This window comes from Sceloporus occidentalis, unplaced genomic scaffold (assembly GCF_023333645.1).
Source record: "Sceloporus occidentalis isolate IW3139 unplaced genomic scaffold, rSceOcc1.0.p SCAF_3, whole genome shotgun sequence".
Lineage (NCBI taxonomy): Eukaryota > Metazoa > Chordata > Lepidosauria > Squamata > Phrynosomatidae > Sceloporus > Sceloporus occidentalis.
The window spans coordinates 125,817,503-125,833,574 of record NW_028316983.1 but is presented as its reverse complement, the minus strand read 5'-3'; the positions used below and the strand labels follow the sequence as shown (position 1 = coordinate 125,833,574).

The 16,072-nt window shown below is 40.1% G+C and overlaps 1 protein-coding gene across 1 annotated transcript in view; it reads left to right on the top strand.

The window, feature by feature from the left end:
* The window catches only part of LOC149316719 (flavin-containing monooxygenase 5-like), a 65,715-nt gene that overhangs the window by 9,922 nt on the left and 39,721 nt on the right, over positions 1-16,072 (top strand). Inside the window, exons 2-4 of the mRNA XM_089516107.1 lie at positions 2,195-2,332; positions 14,372-14,560; positions 15,849-16,011. Coding sequence (XP_089372233.1) covers positions 2,198-2,332; positions 14,372-14,560; positions 15,849-16,011 — 487 coding nt within the window. The 5' untranslated portion in view covers positions 2,195-2,197. The remainder of the gene's footprint in view (positions 1-2,194; positions 2,333-14,371; positions 14,561-15,848; positions 16,012-16,072) is intronic.

Sequence of the window (16,072 nt, the reverse complement as noted above, 5' to 3'; positions counted from 1 at the left end):
ACTTCACATGACTAGTTATTCTCCCTCAACTGGCAGAATAATCATGCTAAATACTAGTCACACAGGGAAGTGATACAGAAGGGAAGAATCATGGGGAAATAGTTATTCACTGTTTATTATAGCATTCCTAATACGGTGAGCCCGCGTCATATGTGGACGCACCATACGTGGCTTTCAGCCTATGCTGAAAGCCTCCAGGGAGCATGCGGGGTGCAAGGGGTGGCACAACCCATTAAAAGTAATGGGGTGTGCATTGCCTCGCTGCGCCACCACGCCATGCACGAGCCCCATTATTTTCAATGGGGCTTGAGCATACACGGGTTTTTTTATGTGGAGAGGGGTCCGGAACAGATCCCCCGTGTAAAAAAAGGGCGCACTGTACATTAAGATTTACTCAAATCACATGAATTGTAGTTTGATATCTCCCTTATAAAAAGGACTCTGCAAATTATCAAAATTGAATTACTAGGACTGTCATAAGATTAACAAAAATATTTAAATTTATATCCTGCCTTTCCTTCAGCAAGTTGAAGGTGGCATCAATGATCTTCTTCCTTTCCTTGCCCACTTCATTCTCCCACCAACTCTGTGCCATAGATCAGGTGGAAAAAGGAGGGCACACAGTGCTCAGTGAAGACTTGAACCTGGATCTCTAATGTGCCAATAGAGCACTCCAAGCCTGTGCTTCTCAGGCTATCTGTTGTGGAGGACTGGTAATCCCCCCCCCCCCCCAGTGTGCCAGAGGCCAGTATCATATTTGTGCCCATTGGCTACAGTTCATTTTTTCTTCTTTTCTTTGAAACACAACGAAGGGCAACAGCTAGTGGCTCAGATATCACCCCTTAGGGCAGCAGTACTCTAAAACAATAAGTCCCACCTTGAAAAAAAATTAAAAACAAATATCTCTACTTTAATGCAAAGTTCACTAAAGTTTAATTTCTTTTGAAAACAATCTCTGGACAAGGTTGCCACGCACAATGATCTTGGACTTCCTGTGTGTTTGTGCTTCTGGAATAAGATCAACCCTCATAGTTGATATGAGCAGCTACTCAAACAGATAACCATGTTGGAGCATAGATTTTTACCTTGCCCCATTCATGCACACGCACACACACACAAAGACAGAGAAGGCTTCTTGGTACGCAACATATATTAAAACACTAGTTTTCAGCACAGCCTCACACAGAAAAGGAGTCTCTTCATGCCTGCTTTGTGACAATATTTTACTAGTCTCATATCAATGTAGTAGATATTTTATTCCACTTTACATACCTTTATCTGCTTATTTAAGCTTGTTTTCCAAACCTGTCTTTTACCTTTGTCCTTTTAACTACTCTTTTATTACTCTTCTAAGGTACTTGTCACCACTTCTACACTTCCCCATTAGCTTCACTCCATGCATCTGACGAAGTGAACTGTATCCATGAAATGTTATGCCAGAATTTTTTTTCCCCATTTATTCTCAAAGGTGCTACTAAATTCCTTCATGTCTTTTTATGGATAGCTGCTGTTTTAATAGACTTGGATATTTTGTGTCTGTTGTAATGTATTGCACAAAGTCTATGTTTGCAAATAGTTATCGTTCCCCTAGCCATAAGTATGTAAATAAATAAATCACTTCAGTTTGAGTGTAGTTATCTTGAGGTTTTCTGTGTTAAGTCCAATTCTGACAATTGCTCATGTGATATGTTTCTGGCTATTTGTTTAAAGCTCTATACCAATGGGTACTGCTCTAACCCTTGACTCATTGAATCATAAGAATATCTAGTGTGGGTTTCTGCTGAATGGACATAATGGGTTGTGGCTGTCTACCATACTGGGCTGATTTTGGCCTAAGTGAGAACTAGCAGACCAGAATACCCAGGTTATTAAAGTGGGTCAAGGGAACCCCAATTTGAGCTATTCTGCAAATGGCCAGAACATAGCTGAATGATGTTTCCAGCAGGTTTTGGTAGGTCAGGTCAAGAGATGTTACTTAGGAGTTTATCACTGGGAAAAAAGACAGGAGCATCGTGCGATTTGGCAAACATTTATCATACAATGTTGCAAATATCCCGCGATTATTACTCATCCATCCTTACTTTTCATTATGATTGACTATAAAATTGAAGGTGCTAGGATATAAATTTAGTGGAAAGAATTAACTGCTTGATCTTGAAAGTCTAACTTTAATGTTCTTCATTTTGGAAAACAGACCATGGCAAAGAAGAGAGTGGCAGTTATAGGAGCTGGCTCCAGTGGACTTTGTAGCATCAAATGTTGTTTGGATGAAGGCCTGGAACCTGTGTGCTTTGACAGAAGTGATGATATTGGAGGACTCTGGAGGTTCAAAGTAAGTCTGTTGCAAAATGTTGACTTTTTCTGCATTTTTTAATTTTTAACACGAACAATCCAATTTACAATCCAAGTACAGTCGCCCCTTTGAACTTGCAGGGGATCAATTCCAGACCCCCCATGAGTTTGAAATCTTGTGCATATTCAAGCACCATAGGCTTGAATGGGGCACGTGCATGCAGGGCGCGCGCCCCATTAAGGTTAATAGTGAGCGCCCCTCTCCGGGTTTCCAAGTCGGCAGATTTCAAGTCCGTGGACTTGGAAGGGCAACTGATATACATTCAGAAAATGAAAAGGGAGGAAAAGGAAATGAGAAAAAAGTGGGGGAAGTCATAAAAGTAATACTCAATGGGGCACCCCCCAATTCAGAAAATAAAAAGATAAAAAGGGAAGAAAAGAAAAGAAGAAAAATAGGGGGGGATATACAAGTAATACAACAATGGGGCACCCCCCTTCCTAATTGTAATTGGGAGCGGGGGAAGTAAAAAAAATAACTTTTTCTGCATTTTTAAAAGATAGTTGTTAACATGAACAATCAATTTACAAACAAATTAATATACATTCAGAAACTAAAAAGACAAAAAGGGAGGAAAAGAAAAGGAGAAAAAATGGGGGAAGACATACAACTAATACACAATGGGGCAAGATTTTAATAGATTTTAATAGAAATAAAGATTTTTATTGGAAATTAAAATTTTAATGGAAAGGCCCTATGATACCTGGTGACTGTCACTATTTCAGGGCAAGAAGAGAATGGAGCACCTCACTTCTGCTTCTTAATTTCATCTCTCTCTGTACCTGGATAGCTCTTAGCCCATATTATAGATGATGCTCAGATTATGTGGATTTTCAAGGATTCCAAGCCAAAGACTGGTTCAGTGTGCCCTCTGGAGAAGCTTGTAGCTACCCTGATATCCAAGGCAGCTCAAGAGAACACTATTATGTTCTCCTTTTCTCCCCCTAGACCAACCCTTTGCTATGCAAAAATACACCATTAGTGCATTCCTAAAGGATGTCCGTTCAACCTCTCCTTAAAAACCTCCAAAGATGGAGTATCCACCACCTTCCAAGGCAGTCTGTTCCACTGTTGAACAGCTCTTACAGTATAAAAGTTCTGCATAATGTTTAGATGGGATCTCTTTTCTTGTGATTTTAATCAGTTGACTTTTATCCTAGACTTTAGAGCTGCAGAAAACAAGCTTGCCCCACCTTCTACATGCAATTGAACCTTAGAAGGAACTTCTTGACAGTAAGAGCAATGTGACAATGGAATCAATTGTCTAGAGAGGTAGAGGGGTCTCTTTCTCAGAATGTCTTCATTATTATTATTATTATTATTATTAACCTTTATTTATGAAGCGCTGTAAATTTACGCAGTGCTGTACATGCAACCTTTTTAGTTAGACGGTTCCCTGCCCTCGGGCTTACAATCTAAAAAGACATGACACAGAAGGAGAAGGGAGTGGTGGAGGGAAAGGGTAAGAGGTCCAGCAGTTCCTCTCTACCTCTGAGGCCTGGACCAAGGCAGATGGACTGGAGGGAGAGCTTGGCTTCATAATGTATGGTTAATCTTCATCCAGGGAAAATACATACTCTCAAGTAGGATAATACATATACAATACATAGCAATACAGGAAACAGGCACCAAAAGAACATCAAATAGTAAGCGACAATTATGCAATGCCTGGGAAGGCTTCTCTGAACAGGATGGTTTTCAACTCCGTTTTGAAGCTAGTTAAAGAAGTGATGGCTCTTGCTTGTGGGGGAAGAAGGTTCCAGGAGTGAGGGGCAGCAAGTGAAAAGGGGCGAATCCAGGATGGGGCAGAGGAAATCCTGGGCTGAGACAGAAGCCCTTGACTACCAGAACGGAGGGCCCTCGTGGGAAGGCGAGGAGAAAGAAGGTCTGATAAGTAAGGAGGGGCCAGTCCATGGAGGGCTTTGAATGTCGACAGCAGGAGCTTACTGAATGCGGAAAGGGAGGGGGAGTCAGTGAAGGGATGCCAACACAGGAGAGATGTGGTCAGAGCGGACAGGTTGGACAGGCTGGACAGGTACCTGCTAGAAATGATCTAGCCAGAGATCCTACAATGAGCAGGGGATTGGACCCAATGGCTCATGTGGTCCCTTCCAACTCTGTCTTTCATATAATACCTACTTGTGCTTTAAAGGGGTACATGTGGAAGTACAGAAAATTAAAGTGTTGTGGTGAAGAGTGCTTGAGATAGAACAGGATATGCACAGTTTAGTTGGCAGCCTATTATGCATGCTAGAAAAGGAGAGTACAGTGGGCCCTTGGTATCTGCTGGGGTTGGTTCCAGGACACTGTGTGGATACCAAATCCATGGATGTTCATGTCCCATTAAATACAATGCATAATAAAATGTGTCCCTTACATGAAATGGCAAAATCAAGGTTTGCTGTTTCAGAATTTGTTTAATTTGTGACTATTTTCAAGCTGTGGATGTTTGGAAATGGATTTAAAAAATCCATGGACATGGAATACTGAGTGTATATTGAGACTGGTTGATTGATTTAGCCATTACATTTTTTAAACACATACTAAATAGAATACTCAGGGGATGTACAGTATATTAAAAATGACAATACATAGATGTCTAGTGATAGGAAAATAGAAAACCATCAAAACACCAAAAGGTAAAAGCATTACAACATATAAAACCAAATTAAAAACAGCCATAGGATAAGAGTACTGTATAAACATTTGAAACCACTAAAACAGTTATTTAATTCCCTGGCCATGGGGAGCTTTTAACTGACAGAAGATAAGCACTAGGGAGAGCATGCCACATGTGGGATATCAGCACTGAAAAGGCCATCTCTGTCATTCAGCTCACCTCTCTGGAAGGAAGGGCCTCAGATTGTTACATTAGGGACTGGGTAGGTAAAATCATAAAATCATAGACCCCATTCACACTACAAAAATAATCTGGGATGAATCTAGGTTATTTCCTTGATGTTCACACTCGCCCCAAATGCACTCGGTGCACTTTTGCGGGAGGCTACTAAAAAACAAAATACAAAAACAAAACAAAAAAACCCAAAGAAACAAACTTTCTGAAAGATCTGTATCTCCATATGTTTAGCAGTGTGACTACATTTCTGAATCGATTTGGATTGCTCTGTATTGTTCAATGGAATGAAGGCTGCTCCATTTTATCCTGAAACCATGGCATGTGTGAATAATAGGGTTGCCTTAGGGTTGCCATAAGTCATAAATGAAGAGAGGTCACACAATAGCAATAATAACAATAAGGTTAAATGGATGTTGCGCTACTGGCACGTGATCGCTACATGCACCATCTGGATGGTGTTCCGCAGCTGCGCCGCACCCATGACATGCTAAGATTGTGGTCTGCGTGCATGCCCCACCCCCTAGCAAACCTAGCACGTCATGGACGTGCCTCAAAGGACCCATCTGTACCGGGCCTAAGATGTCTTATCTTAGTTTACTGGCCCTCTTTCAGCTCATCTCTGCTGCCCAAGGACTGATGAGGAGGGTCAGGGGCTTACTCTGGCGGACCCACAAAATACATAACTAGGCAGAATGTAATTTCTTTGCATTTTTTCCGGACTTCTCAATTGTCAATTTCTTCATCGTGATTAAAGCGAAGGAGGTTCCTAAAGCAGCTCATCCCCCCCCCCCACTCTACCAGGATATGTTCACTTTAGATATAACCGAATCATAAAATTGTAAAATTGGAAGGGATAGTCAACAAAACCTTAACAAATGCTGGTGCAGGGCAATCACCCGGTTTTCTTTGTATTCTCCTAATCCTCACCCAACACCTTCTAGGACAGGTCTTAGTCAAAATATATCTCCCCCAGGTGGAAGGCATATTGGCAACCCTTTCTACCAAAGCAGATAAAAATCCTCACACCTAAAGTAATTGAAGATATTGGCCGCTTGACTCTATTTTATCTCATTAGATCAATTTACCGCTCAGTACTGCTTTGTGCGGTTTTATTCATGAAAACTAAACAACAACAACGGTTAGAATCATAATTAGAAGAGACCAAGTACTGAGTCCAACCCTATGCCATGCAGGAATACAAAGCTATACTACTCCTGAGAAATGGCCATCAAACATCTGTTTAATGCCAAGGAAGGGGAATCCACTACTGAGGCAGATTACATTGCTGAACATTTCTTACCACCAGGAGGTTTTTTCCTAATGTTTTGGTAAAACTCTAGACTCTAGAGCACCAGAAAACAAGCTTGCCCCACCTTCTACATGCAATCCTTCCAGATATTTAAAGCTGGCTATCTTGTCTCCTCAGTTTTCTCCAACAAACCCAGTTCCCTAGGTCATTCTTCTTAAGGCTTGCTTTCCATATAATCTTTGTTGCCCTTCTCTGTTCCAGCTTGTCAAAATCCTTCTGGAACTGTGGTGCCTAGAATTGGACACAACACAATAGGTAGGGTTTGATCAAAACAAAATTGACAGGGGCCATTACTTCCCTTGATTTAGATCCAGTTTAGGATTGCATTATCTTTTTTCTTTCATTATCACATCTCACTGTTAACTCATATTTAGTGTGTGGTCTTCCCATTCATCCAAAAGGGATTTTAAAGTGGGGTTGAAGGGCAAGGTGAGAGTAGCACTAACAAGGCTAGGAACTATGGGGCCAGCCTTGGATTGGTCAGTGTCACAAGGGCCAAGATAATTTATCTCTTGTTACCTCCTCCACCTTCTGGACTATGGAATTGCCAGCAAGGAAAGTGAGGAATTTGTTAGATCTTCCATTCTTGGCAGAGTTTGACTTCCAACAAATATCAGAGTGGTTGAAGTTTCCTGTTACTACTCTATCTCTCCTTCTGAGTATTTAGTCATCTTTTCCAGGGAGACTTCATCCAAGTATTCTGCCTAGTTTGAGGATAGGTAGCAAACTTCCACAATTATGTCCCTGCATTTTCCTGCCTCTTTAATTTTTATCCAAATGCTCCCTATCTGGTTTCCATGATTTTAGTTATGGATCTCTTGTCAAGCATACACATCCTTGACATATAATGCTACTCATCTCCTCTCCTGTTTGGTTTGTTTCTTTCAAATAAGTTATATACATCTCTGAAATTACTACAGTACATTCTGATCATGAGACTAAGGAGAATGTGAGGAAGGTAATGAATGCCAGTTTGGCCCACTGCGCATTCTTTTCTTTTCAAGTTTATGAGATAACACAGGACATCTTTTAAAGCAGTGCAGCAGAGGGGAAAAAACACATTCACCCCCTTCTGTCACTGTTCTGACATCTCAAACTTTCTTCAAGATAGTCTGACTGATGGCATGATGTCTAATCCTCTTAAAAGACTATTTCTACCTGTGATAAAACCAGTTAAGCTATTTCCATCCTGTCATGTTACTCATATCAAACATTTTATTATTATTTTTATATCATCCTTTATCTGTTCACATGTTCATAGTTTTCTTACTTGAGACCTTTCTTGAATCCTGGACCTATCTCCTGAAACTCCTAGGACCATTTCTTTTTGAGAGCCTTCTTGACAAATAAATAAATAAATAAAAAGAAGAAAGAAAGGAAAGAAAGAAAAAAGAAAAGAAAGAAAAAAGAATGGTCATACAGTATTCTTAGCACGCCTCTCCAGCACCACAGCCAAAAAGAGTTCATTTTCTTTTTATCTGCTTACTTCACTGTCAAGCTCTCACATCTGTACATGGTGATGGGGAATGCAATGGGTTGGTCTATATTCCAATGTTCCAATAATAATATCAAACAGTAAGTTATCTTCCAAATACTTATCTACCTTGGTCAAGTTCCAATTTTTACTTTCTTTCCATCCTGATACTATCATGGCCTGTGTTGCTTTTAATATATATGCTTTCTCTTCATTATTTTTCATTCCCTTATTCTTCAAATTTAATGTTATACAATTCTCTTTGCTCAAATGAACATCCTTGCCTATAATTTTATTAATCTCTCATCATTTCACCCCAAAGCTTCTGAATACACAATCAACCCCACCACATATGTATGTAAAAACATTTTGTCAGGCCCACAAACCACTGGTTCAGTGCCTCTCAGCAAAGAGTCCCCCACGACCACCACATGCCTCCTCCAAGGCTTAGCAGCGGCTGTTCCCTTTGGTGGTACTCCCAGGGTCCCCTGCTCTGTCCATGCTGCTGTTCCTCATCATCCTTGATAGTAGAGAGAGATTGAAATCTATACTATAGCTGCAAACTCACAGAATATTCCTTGGTTTCCTTACTTCTCTGTGTGACATTCCTCCAACTACCTACTTCTGTTGTGTGTGAAGTGATCTCCTCCTCCCCAGCAACTTTCTCTGTGTGTTTCCCATTCAGGACTGTCTGATCCGTTCTGGTCAGGAAAACCTCTTTCTCCCTATGATGCTGAAGTGTAGCTACCTGGGCCTCCAGCTGCTGTACTTTCTCTTCTAAGAGGGCTACCAACTTGCACTTAGAGTAGGTGAAATTCCCACATCTGTGGGCAAGAAGACAAACATCCCACAAGTGTTGCAGGTGACTGCAGTAGGGCCTTCAGTGTCCATACTGAGAAGTCTTAAAACCATTTAAATTTTCTTTTACCATTTTATGTTTTGCCATTTTCCCCAATTTTGTTTATTTACACTCAAGAGGCCAATCAAATTCCCTTTATGTTTCCGTCCACTCAATCTAATTACTGAGCTGTATTTTATTTTAATTATTGACATTAAAAATACTCCCAAATACCTCATCTTCTTTATCCCTAACTTAAAACCAGTAGTAATTTTTATTTTCCTCTGTTCTTCCCATTTCATATTTAGGAACAATATTTATGATTTTTGCATATTTATTGTAAGACCAGATAACTTCTTAAATTTCTCAATTACTTCTACTAATTTGCTAACACTTCCGAATGGATCTTAAGTAGTTATCAATGCATTATCTGCAAACAAATTTAATTTCAGTGCCTCTTTACTAAAACAGTATCCTTTAATTTCTTTTTCATCCCTGATCTCATTTGTCAAAGGCCCTATTGCTAATAGAAACAATAAAGGGGAGAGAGGGCATCCTTATTTCATCCCACTCATAATTTTAATATTCCTAGAATTATTCTCATTGACTATAACTTGAACCTCATTATCTGTATATATTTTTATTACCTCACTAAATTGACTCTCCAACCCAAATTCTGTACATAACTATTCATAGATAGTTATGATTCACTGAATCGAAGGCTTTATATATGTCCAATTTAATTAATACCACTTTGTTCTTGTGTTGTTTTGCATGATATATAACATTGAAAACATTTCTATTTGGATCCTCAATAGCTCTCCCTTTAACAAATCCATATTGATCTTCTCCAATTAATTTTGGTAGAAGAGTTTTTAGTTTATTAACCAAGGTTTTTGTAAAAATTTTATAATCTTGATTACACAGAGTAATAGGACGGTAAGATTCGGGATTATTAGGGTTTTTGTTAGGTTTCAAAATCAAAATTATATCTGCTACAGTATTTCCAGGTCTTAGTTATTAACTTTTTACACAATATTTCATTAAATGTTTTAGTCATATAGTTGCTTAATTCGTTTTTGAATGTCATGTAGAAAATACTGGTAAACCCATCAGGACCTGGAGATTTAACTCCTTTCAATTCATTAATCGCTCTTCCCTTCTTATGGGTGCATTCAGATATTCTCGTTGAACCTCTTCTAATTTAGTCTGAATATTTATCCTCTGATGTAATGTCTCCCTTTCTCTATATGGATTTTCCTATAATTTTTCCATTACTTCTCTTATTTTATCATCATCATATAATATCTCACCGTCTCCTCCCTGTATCTTGTTAACCATTTTTTTAACTTTCTCTTTTTAAAAATCTTACCCAAGCTTTCATGCTCTTAGTATCCCAAGCTTGAAAATCATTCCTTGTATATAATAAATTCCATGTACTAGAAGCCTGGTCTAAATCTTCTAACTCTTTCATCTTTTTCTCCCACTGTATTGTTATGTTTTTCCTTTTATATTTTTGGTATTCTTTCTGTAAAATTTCCACTTCCTTTACCAAATTTTCTCTATGATGATTTTCCTACTTAATTCCTACCTCCATATTCATGCATTTCCCTCTTATCACTGCCTTGAAGGTGTCCCATACAGTCTGCATTGATACCTACCCAGTATCATTTATTTTTAAAAAAGGTTTAATTTCCTTAATTATCTCATCCTTGTTCTCTATTTTCATCATCACTATAGGATTGAATCTCCACCTCTTTAATTCTTTTACTGATGGTGTTGCTAACTTCATATACAGGGGTGTGTGAACCGATAACCCGATCCCCTCAGTTTTGATACCTTTTACCTGAATTGTATTCTCTTATATTTTACTATTTTTTCTGCCTAGAAGTTAATTCCTTCCCTTATTAAAATAGTCATTCCTTCAGTTTTATTAGTTCCTCTGGATTCAAACTGTTCCATTTAACATACTGATTTTGCAGACTTAGACAGCTATGTCTTGGATTATAGAATCATAGAATCATAGAATCGTAGAGTTGGAAGAGACCACTAGGGCCATCCAGTCCAACCCCCTGCCATGCAGGAAATCCAAATCAAAGCATCCCTGACAGATGGCCATCCAGCCTCTGCTTAAAGACCTTCAAGGAAGGAAAATCCGCTACACTCCAAGAGAGTGTGTTCCACTGTCGAACAGCCCTTACTGTCAGTAAGTTCTTCCTAATGTTGAGGTGGAATCTCTTTTCCTGTAGCTTGCATCCATTGTTCCGGGTCCTGTTCTCTGGAGCAACAGAAAACAAGCTTGCTCCCCCCCTCCTCAATCTGATATCCTTTCAAATATTTAAACAGGGCTATCATATCACCTCTTAACCTTCTCTTCTCCAGGCTACTTTGATCTGGATTTCCAGGGGGTAGGACTGGATGGTCCTTGCGGTCTCTTCCAACTCTATGATTCTATGATTCTATGATTCTAAACATCCCCAACTCCCTGAGTCATTCCTCATAGGGCAAGGTTTCCAGACCTTTCACCATTTCAGTCACCCTCCTCTGGACACGCTCCAGTTTCTCAATGTGCTTTTTGAATTGTGGTGCCCAGAACTGGACACAATATTCCAGGTGGGGCCTGACCAGAGCAGAATACAACAGCACAATTACTTCTCTTGATCTACTTTTATTGATGCAGCCTAAAATTGCATTGGCCTTTTTAGCTGCTGCATCGCACTGTTGACTCATGTTCAACTTATCGTCTACTTGGACTCCTAGATCCCTTTCACATGTACTTTCATTCAGCCATGTGTCTCCCATCCTATATCTGTGCATTTCATTTTTCTGCCCTAAGTGCAGTACCTTACATTTCTCTGTGTTGAATTTCATTTTGTGAGCTTTGGCCCAGCTTTCTAGTCTATTCAGATCATTTTGAATGTTGATCCTGTCCTCTGGGGTATTAGCTATTCCTCCTAATTTGGTGTCATCTGCAAATTTGATAAGTATGCTCCCAATTCTGTCATCCAGGTCATTGATAAAGATGTTGAATAACACTGGGCCCAGGACAGAGCCCTGTGGGACCCCACTGGTCACTTCTCTCCAGGCTGAAAAAGAGCCATTGTTGAGCACCCTTTGGGTTCCGCCAGTCAACCAATTACAGATCCATTTAACAGTTACTTTGTCTAGCCCACATTTTACAAGCTTGTTTGCAAGAATATCATGGGAAACCTTGTCAAAGGCCTTACTGAAATCAAGATATACTATATCCACAGCATTCCCTTCATCTACCAAACCGGTAATTTTATCAAAGAAAGAGATCAGATTTGTCTGGCATGACTTGTTTCTCTGAAACCCGTGTTGACTTTTTGTGATTATGGCATTGCCTTCTAGATGTTCACAGACTCTCTGTTTAATGATCTGCTCCAGAATCTTTCCTGGTATTGATGTCAGACTAACTGGACGATAAGTGTTGGGATCCTCTTTTTCCCCCTTTTTGAAGATGGGGACAACGTTTGCCCTCCTCCAGTCTGCTGGGATTTCTCCTGTTCTCCAGGAGTTTTCAAATATGATTGCCAATGGCTCCGATATTACATTTGCCAGTTCTTTTAGTACCCTTGGATGGAGTTCATCTGGTCCTGGAGACTTAAATTCATTTAGATTAACAAGGTATTCTACTATCTCTTTATTTATTCTGTGCTGAAATTCTCCTATTCAGCCCTCTGCTCCATTATCCTCAGGTTGAGCACCCTTTGCCTTTTCTGAGAAGACTGAGGCAAAGAAAGTGTTGAGTAATTCTGCCTTTTCTCTGTCTTCTGTTAGCATTTTGCCATCTTCTCCACGCAGTGGCCCTATCGTTTCCTTCTTCTTCCTTTTGCTGCGGACATATCCAAAACAGCCCTTTTTGTTGTTCTTAACCTCTCTAGCAAGCCTGAGTTCATTCTGCGCTTTAGCTTTTCTGACTTGACCCCTACACAAGCCTGCTATTTCTTTGAATTACTTTTTGAATTCCTTGAATTATCCCAAGGTCTTTCCTGCATGTAGTTGTACTGAACCATCTATCCTCTGATTGTGTGATTTTTGTGATCCAAATGTAGAATTTTGCATTTTTCTCCATTGAATTTCATTTTATTAATTTCCCCCTCTTGTCTAGTTTATCTGGGCCCTTTTGAATTCTGTTCTTATCATCCAATGTGTTAACCACCCCTCCCAGTTTTGTATCTTTTGCAAACTTGACAAGGATTCCCTCCACCCGTCCTCTAAGTCATTGACAAAAATGTTGAAGAGTAATGCCTCTGGGACAGAACCCTGAAGCACTCCATTCCAAACCTCCTTCCAGTTTGAAGTGCAGCCATTGCTGATGACTCTTTGAGCATGGTTTTCCCCCAAAAAATGTGGACCCATCTGACAGTGTTCCCATCTATTCCACACTTAATCAGTTTGCTATTCAAAATATTATGGAGGACTTTATCAAATGCTTAAATGAAACCTAGGCACGTTATAGACGGGCCCATAAGGCACCGTCATCACGCCGTGATTACGCATGAGGGGAGATGCTTCCTGATGTGCCTTGCCCCTCGCGCGTAATGAGTGCGCCAAAATGGCGGTGCCCTATACAGATGGGTGCTGCCATTTTGATATCACGGACGCACAGCATCCTGACGTCCCACACCGGAAGAGACGCTGTGAGTGCGCACTTTGGCACTTGCGGCGTCTCTTCCAGGTTTCTGGAAGGAGCGCAATCTTCGCGCTCCTTTTTTGCAGTGTGGAGGAGTCACGCGGTTTGGGTGCTGCGGCTCCTCCGCACTGCAACCGGCAGCAGCCCAAGACCGCCCCTTTTGGGCGGTCTTTAATGGGCCCTAGATAACTATGGATCCCTTTGCCTCCATCTCTGCAATTATCTCCCTCCCTTTCCTCCCTTCTCTACAGAGTCACATTGCTTCTCAGTTTTCTCATACTCCTTGAAATTTTCTTCAAAGGCAGCTTTATCCCATGAAGTTTACCAGCATTAACCCAATTGCTCCAAGGCTACCTCAGCACTGCCTTCAAACTAGGCAGGGACTAACAGTCACCATTACCACACTGGTGGAAGGAGTTGTACCAGGGGTTCATTGCCAGACAGCCAGCAAGAAAACACTTGTACGGTCTGTTACACAACTGTGGAATCCACCAATGTAATTGTGCTGGCATATATTTACACTACAGTAAAAGTATTAAAAATCTGGATCTTGCTTTTTAAAGTCTGAATGAGAGGGTGTGGACACTGGCTGGAAAGAGGTGTCATGCACAATATCTAGCGTGGCTAATTGTGGTAAAGTGTCTATTTAACAAGGTAAAAAAACTTACCAGTGATAAACTTGACAGGATAAGACAGTATGTGATGTGGAAAGCAACAACATCTTTCGGAGTATCTCACAAAGAATGCCAGTTTGAAAGGAAACTGCATGTATTACTTGTCATTCTATTGTTTAAGTTGCAGAATATGCAAGAAAACATTCAAGATAAACAGGTTTATGGGATTCCAGCTCCAGGCCTGACTGCCTCTGTACTTATATTCCTTGTAGGAGATTCCTGAGGAAGGCCGAGCTAGCATTTACAAGTCTGTGATCATCAACACCTCCAAGGAGATGATGTGCTTCAGTGACTTTCCCATCCCTGATGACTATCCCAACTACATGCACAACTCTAAGATCCTAGACTATTTCCGATTGTATGCTAAGCACTTTGACCTTCTGAAGTACATCCGCTTCAAAGTAAGAAAAGTGTGTGTTTGTATGTGCATGCATGTGTCAACGCACAAGCATTTGTGTAAGGATGCTTTTAGAATGTAAAAGGTAATTCTTGGACAACAGAAGTCCTGACAATATAAAATCATAATCATACATGTTCAGTATCAAATCGGGGACTTTTCTGCACCCAGTCATGGTTCGGCCTATACTGTACGATAGTATCTTGGCTAAAAACTAGAAGTGTTATTTTCCTCCTTTTGAGTAGTCCCCCCCCCCCCAATCAATATAATAACCTGGGTGCCTCATCACAATGAACTTCCCCCAAACTAATCTATATGGGGCTTCTTGTAGCAATATTACAGAACTTAAGGGAGGGGGATTGTCCTGCTTCATTTTTTTGACTATTTCCAGCAGGCTTTTGTTTGTTGAGCTGAAATTATTTAATCCTACTGGGTGTTTTAAAGTGTGTTTTAATGTTCTGTACTGAGTTTGTACACACATGCTCAGTTTGTGAGTCATTCTCTTTTCCCAAAGAATAAAAAATATGGGATCTAATTTGTATAAATAAAATACCTATTAATTAATAATTAATTAATTAATTAATACCTATTAATAATAATTAAAATATTCGTTTTCCTCTTGAAAACAAATTTATCCAAGTTTATCCTTAGAACTAAATCAAGATTTTTCTTTTTAACATGAGTTCCAAAAAAATGGCTCAAGAATAAATAATCTGTCTTCTGATTCTTACCATTCTTTCTTGAAAGCAATTCAACTGAATTCTAAACCCAAATCTAATCACTAGTCCCAGTTAATGTGTGTGTGTGTGTGTGTGTGTGTGCATGCGTGCGTGTGTGCACATCCTTTCAAGTCGCTTGTTGACTTATGTGCATCCCATGAATTTTTCAGGGGGTTTTCTTAGGCAAGTAATACTCAGAGGTGATCCTGCCAGTTCCTTCCTATGAAATATAGCCTATAGAACCTGGTATTCACTGGCAGTCCCCCATCCAAGTACAAACTGGGGCTGACCCTGCATAGCTTCCAAGATTAGACAGGATCTGTTGCCTTTAGCATGTTTTGCCCCAAAACTGGTGGTGTGCATGAAGGAATCAATGACTGAATGGTAAATCAACACTCATGATTAAGTGAATCTACTCTAGCTGGGACTAGCAACTGGATTTAGGCCTAGATAGGTTGGTTTAGGGGGCTATAGAGGTCTAATATAATTTGAAGATAAAACCTAAGATTACAGAAACAAGTCCTTGTTCTTCTGCTCATTGGTTTTCTTCTCTTGCTACATTTTTGTTCTCAGACTGCTGTGTGCAGCGTAACAAGGTGTCCAGACTTCTCTAGCACTGGCCAGTGGGAAGTTGTCACAGAAACTAATGGGAAGCAAGAATCGTCTCTCTTTGATGCAATCCTCATTTGCACTGGCCACCATACCAATGCACATCTGCCACTGGACTCCTTCCCAGGTACGCTTTCAACTTGCCCTTTTCCTTTCTCCTTCCTACAGAGTCATATAGAATGGAACAT